The sequence below is a fragment of the Morus notabilis genome, unplaced genomic scaffold (assembly GCF_000414095.1).
Source record: "Morus notabilis unplaced genomic scaffold, ASM41409v2 Scaffold314, whole genome shotgun sequence".
Lineage (NCBI taxonomy): Eukaryota > Viridiplantae > Streptophyta > Magnoliopsida > Rosales > Moraceae > Morus > Morus notabilis.
Genome location: NW_010360279.1, coordinates 931,275 through 937,517, shown reverse-complemented (window position 1 = coordinate 937,517; position 6,243 = coordinate 931,275). Strand labels below are relative to the sequence as shown.

At 35.3% G+C, this 6,243-nt stretch overlaps 1 protein-coding gene across 1 annotated transcript in view; it reads left to right on the top strand.

Moving 5' to 3' along the window:
* LOC21407601 (WD repeat-containing protein DWA2) overlaps positions 1-4,033 on the top strand; it is a 5,056-nt gene extending 1,023 nt beyond the window's left edge. Inside the window, exons 4-13 of the mRNA XM_024164320.1 lie at positions 329-440; positions 771-870; positions 1,000-1,124; positions 1,427-1,496; positions 2,186-2,274; positions 2,455-2,500; positions 2,743-2,816; positions 2,934-3,007; positions 3,093-3,151; positions 3,465-4,033. Coding sequence (XP_024020088.1) covers positions 329-440; positions 771-870; positions 1,000-1,124; positions 1,427-1,496; positions 2,186-2,274; positions 2,455-2,500; positions 2,743-2,816; positions 2,934-3,007; positions 3,093-3,151; positions 3,465-3,506 — 791 coding nt within the window. The 3' untranslated portion in view covers positions 3,507-4,033. The remainder of the gene's footprint in view (positions 1-328; positions 441-770; positions 871-999; positions 1,125-1,426; positions 1,497-2,185; positions 2,275-2,454; positions 2,501-2,742; positions 2,817-2,933; positions 3,008-3,092; positions 3,152-3,464) is intronic.
* Positions 4,034-6,243: the final 2,210 nt, after the last annotated feature.

Sequence of the window (6,243 nt, the reverse complement as noted above, 5' to 3'; positions counted from 1 at the left end):
GGAAGAGATTTTTAAGACAAATGGATTTTTCTTTTGTTATTCACGAATGAAGAAATTTGTTTAAAACTCTAAAAGAATCCATCGTACTTATATGGAGGCTCTTTTAAGAGAAAACCATGTAAGTATGATTGTTTTTGGAAGACGTCTAGCTGCTTAAAGCTATATCAGTATCAGTGTATCATATCATAACATCTTTGGGCTCATGAAGCCAAAACTTAGCTTCTAAAAGCTCTGCCAAACAACCTTTTAACGTTTTTTTTGCCTTCTGAAATCCGGTGGGCTCAAAGATAGCGAGTGGTTTGATAATAAAAGTTTGATTATTATTAAGGTGAATCGTATGGAGCAGCAATATGGCAGATACCTGAGTTATATGGAGAGTTAAATTCTCCTCAGTTGGAAAAGATTACTTCCCTTGGCGCACATGTCGGTAAGATTAAGTGGTGAGTTTTGTTTATCCCTTTTTTTTTTCAAGGCAGGTTTTGCACAAATGTTGTTGTTAGATGTGAATTTTCAAATAAATAGATAAGAATGACTAAAAGCTGAAGGGGAAGGATATGTCAAAAGATTTATGTCACAATGCAAAATGTACTGTACTCTGAAGTCATGTAGTTTGAAGAAGGTTTCTTCTGTTGTTCTGATTTTTTAATCTTTATTTATTTTTGCTTTCTTTTGATGGTTTTGAACTTAATGAACTTTTCATCCCTTTTGAACACGTTTTTATTCTAATGTTTGTTCATGGGTTACTTGCTGCATACATGTGTGCACCTCAGCATTCTTTGGTGGCCGTGTGGAAGGCATGATAAGCTGATTAGCATTGATGAGGAAAATCTTTTCTTGTGGAGTTTAGATATGCCAAAAAAAGCTATTCAGGTACAGTAATTGACTCCCCTGTTCTGTTCACCTGAGGCCTAAATTGCAAGAAAGAAAGTCATTTACTGTTTCTTAGAGGACTTACTGTACAGTTACACTTAGATTTTTCTATGATTTTGTGTTTAGTAGGTACAATTACAAGAATCGGCTGGTTTACACAACTTATCCGGAGGAGCCTGGGATCCACATGATGTGAATGCACTTGCGGCCACTAGTGAATCTTCCATCCAGTTTTGGGACTTGCGGACCATGATGTATGTTACAGCTTATATGTTCAATTCTTTAACATTTCAGTGCCTTTAACTTTGCTTAGGTATTCCTCCCCCAACATTTGATGAACTGATTTCTCATTTTTATTAAACATTCCTACTACATCTGCTTGGAATGTTAATGCATTTCAAGTGGATAACACACATTAAAGATTTTTTAGTTTCTGTTGGGCATTTTCTGACAAACAAACTATGGATGAAAACATTTTGGAACCGTTACTGTTTTGCAACCATTACCAGTGTGGGACTTCACCCTTTTTACAAGACATAAAATTCATTTGATGCAGGAAAACAAATTTGATCGAGCGCTCTCATGTTCGCAATGTCGATTACAACCCCAAGAAGCCTCATGTAATTGTAAGACTGCATTATATGGTTCCTCTAACCATACATGTCAAAACTAGTATAAAATTTTTGATTTACTTTTGTGTGTGGATTTACTCAGTTTTTGGCTATATGTCTACATAATTAAGGCACAAAGTTATTGTTTACTACAAATCACATCACCCCCGAAATCTAGCTAGCATCATTTTTGGTTTTGAAAGACATGCATGCCTTCTGAATTCATATATGATTAGTGTGAAGGACACCAATAACGTATTCATTGAATAATCGATCATCAATGTTTTGTTTTCCAAAGTTCTTTTACATGCTTTTTCAACAGACGACATATATGTCTTGGTATGCTAATCTAGGTGCTTCCAGTGCTAATATAACAATTAACAAGTAGGTAGAACTTTTCTGAGCAGATTTGATATCCAAAAGTCGCATTTAAAACACCCTCTTGTCTATGAAATGAGAGTTGTTTGTCTCTGAAGAAAGTAGGGGAAGAATCTCTATTTCAAATGCTCATGGGATATGTTTAAACAGTAATTTATCTGGTTCGGACTTTTGGAAATCACTAAAATAGCATGTTGAGTCCATGCCCTTCAGACTTGTACGAATGTATTGTCGGTAATGTATGCATGAAGATGTCATATTTCATAGTCTTTTCTTCTGGTTACCATATTTACAGTATTTTCTTTCTAACAATTTGCGATTTGCAGGTCACTGCAGAAGATGAATCAGGTATATGCATATGGGATATCAGGAAATCCAAGGCTCCAGTTCAGGAGCTTCCTGGACACACACATTGGTATGTACTTCATCTAGTAGCAGATCAATCTCTTTCAAGTTCAACCAAGTTCCATCCCCATTCGATTACCTCTAATTTATAGACGGTCTAAGGGTCAACTTGTACTAATATTCACCCCTCCCCCTAGAAATTATGTGCTGATTACTTATCTGATTTGCGGTTTCTTTCAAAACTTTCCAGGACGTGGGCTGTCAGGTGTAATCCTGAACATGAAGGGCTGATTTTGGTTCTCTCTCTCTCTCTCTCTAAATAGATTAATATTTAGATAGTGGATTTTTGCACGAGTAATCATTCCACCAAAGGATTTTTTTCCGCCGTTTTCTTTCTTTCTCAAAGTCCATAACGGAGACTTTATCCATTGTATTGAGTAGCCACCTTTATCTCGTTCAACTTTACCTTTCTAAGATGCCACTACCACATTCCCTCTCTGTTTTTTTTTTTCTATGTAACAAATGAAAATTGTTGCAGAGTTCTGGTACAGACTCAACCGTCAACTTGTGGTTGGCTTCTCCATTCAGCAGGGATGAGTTGACATCAGAAACGTATTTTCCTTACCTTGTTACCCAGGATATTTCCTGAAATTTCATCCATATTGAATCAATCTTGTATCCTCTTCTATATTTTCGGTTGTTGATAAATTTTCTTTACGTGCTTGACAGACTTGTGGATTCCCCAACTCGGCAGCCTGATCCATTACTTAATTCCTACAGTGACTATGAAGACAGTGTTTATGGTAATTACTAGTACTCTGGTTTCTGTAGACCTTGATTTTAATTTATACCTGAATCGTAAAACTGATATTTCACTGGAAATTACAGGCCTTGCTTGGAGTTCTCGTGAGCCTTGGATCTTTGCATCATTATCCTACGATGGAAGGGTAACGACGAGATTAGATGCGCTGTCTGGAACAAACCGATTTTATTTATTATTTTTCTGTCATTGGAAGGACTAAAATCAATTAGAATTTCTTCCCAACCCTCTAAAATTCTCCAGTTTGCTACTAAGAAAGTGACCTACCTAGCCAGGACCATAGTCAAGTGTTTCTACCCATCCTTTATTTCCGTTTTCCCCTCGGGAATTGTGCATTGTACACTACCCTTGTTCTTCTTGCACACTGTATCACTTTCTTTACCATTTTATAAATTTAAATATTTTCAGTGTTTGACTTCTTTCCCTTTTCTGTAAAACAGGTAGTTGTGGAATCGGTGAAGCCTTTTCTATTCAGAAAATGAATCTTCAGGACAAATGGACGCGTTTGGTCTAATTGGTAGCCATTTTCCCCCCTTATACATGCACGATCCTTGTAGTTGGTTAAGAGAGGAAAAGTACTATTCTTGAGGATCAGATCTTTATGTCTGGTCTTGTTCAGTCTAGAGTGATTATGTTCCTGAAACGTTTCAGGCTGCACACCCCTTTCCGTTTTTCCGTGTATAGTGTGCAGTTGAACAGTGATGTGTAGACGTCCAATAAAGGCACGGAATGTTTTCAGGACGATTTGCACTGGTGTATTTAGATCCTCTTTTTCAGCAATTTCTTACTTTTATGGCGAGGCTTTGAACTTGAAATAGGCTGGTTTCATGTTAAAGAATCACCACTTTTAAGTCTCAATGTGTTGTTTACATTCTAATTTATAAGCTTCATTACTGAAATCGAGGTGATTTGCTGTGTCAATTGCCTATGAGAATTATAAATTCTGAACGATTTGTGATTCTTCATATCGTTCCATGTGTGTTCCACTTGTAAGTTAGTTTTTGAACAATCATAGGAATAAGAATCTCTCTCCGTGTGCGAATTCAAGTAAAGAGGAAACTCCCAAATGGCAATTTTAGCATCACAAGTTTCACCCGAAAGTCATCCTATGGGGATGATTGAAATTTTGATTCGTTCATTTCACTAATTCGAGTTTTGTTACAGTAAAAAATTTTTAAGAACAGTTACATCTAATTTTTTTATTACAATAAAATTTATTTTACATAAAATTACATCTCAATTTAAATTAGCGAACTAAACGATCTTTTCATCGTTATTAAATGGATAATGTAAAGCTCGTCTATGTGTCATTAGAGACAGCGCTTGGATAATGTAAAGCTCGGCTATGTGTCATTAGAGATAGCGCTTTCTTGGCATTCCATTTCAATTGGGTATTGACAGAATTGTCATTATCAAATTACCATCACAAACTCGGATTTGATTGCACCTAAGAATTTTGCATGAAGTGGACATTAAGCTTATCCAAACACGCAGGGACGTGATGAGTCGGATAAAAGAAACAAATGTTTGGTTTCCTAGTTACACGGCAGAGACATTAGTCTTCCCACTTGTTGATTGTTGACACGTGGCATATCTTCTCACCATAAGTGCACTGCTTTACACGTAAGCTGCCACGCTTTCAGCCTGATCCACAAATATAAGCGCACGGGCAAACAGTTGGCTGGCCAGGTCAGATGTCCCAAGCTATTGACACGTGGAGAAAGTGAAGAGGACCAAAAAAAAAAAAAAACGGAAAGAAAAAGAAAAGTGTAATCGGAATGGAGGAGGAAAGGCAAATTGGCAAATGGTACGGTTTGGAATTGGATAAGGTGTCGGAGTGCTTTTGCTTTCGCAGAAGGCAGAAGTGATAAAAGTCGCTTTTGGGTACCTGTCGTTTTGGCAATAATCCATGGCCACGTTATCACCAACAAAGATTTCACTTCCAAGATCTGGAGATTCTCGGTTTTGACATACGTTCACGAGTGAGCAAACTTCTCCGACCATGTATTCGTTGGTGACAAATAAGAACGCACATAGGGAAACGGCATTACATAGAAAAGTAAAGTATTAAGGAGTATTATTAATATTTTGGTTCTATTCGTTTCACCGATTCGAGTTTTGTTACAGTAAAAAATTTTAAAAAATAATCACTTTTAATTTTTTTACTGTAGTAAAAAGTTCTCACATGAAGTTATATCTCAACTTAAATTAAAAACTCGTTCATTTTACCGATTTAAATTTAGAATTCGAGTTTTACTACAGTAAAAAGCTTTAAAAAAAGTCACATCTAATTTTTTACTACAGTAAAACATTATCATATAAAATCATATCTCAACTCGAATTAAAAACTCAAATCAACAAATTAAACGAACTATTAATTATTTCTAGTATTTATTTAATTATTAGACAGCATAACAAAAACAAATCAATTTTTTCTTTAGTGTTCATTAAAATCAAGTTAAAATGCCACCTTACCTAGTATTAGTAGTTTTGACATTTTTAAATCAATATCAAATAGTGTAAAGATTGACATGAAATTCCATCATAACAGAATTTGTTTGATTACATACTGCACGTTACGGGGTGGCCTTTGGCCGTAAGAGAAATTAATGAAATAACATCAGGTTATTATTATTATTATTATTTTCTAGGAAACATAGCATAGTTTTATGGTTTGACAATATTACTTTAAAACAAAGCATTGTTTTATTAGATTCTAAAAAATTCAAAAAAATAAAAAAAATGTTGCTGAGATACCGCCAATGGATAAAGCAATATATTTATTTGTTTGAGTTTAAAGTTGGAAGTCATTGTTCTTTTCACACTTCACATTTTTTTGTTATAATATTTTTCTCATAATTTTTTATTATAATATTTTCTCCCTCATAAAAAATTTAAGCCGTAAAAAAAAATACACTTTAAAACTGTATTGAAATTTCTATTTTCCTTGAAATATTTTACAGATAATTACTCAACTAATAATTTATCTGCAAAATGTTTTTTTTAAGGAAAATAAAGCAAGCTAATCCCAGACAGCAGCTACTGCCACTCGGAAGATCCCATCCAGCCCCATCAATCAAGGAAAAAAAGTTGCGATTCAGCTTCGAACACGTGGCATAACCAGAGAGGACAGAGAGGCATAACGGATACAAATTCCAGTATGGTGGGGCCAACTGGTGCTCACGTGTCCGATTAAAATCCCGAGATTCGCAGCCACGG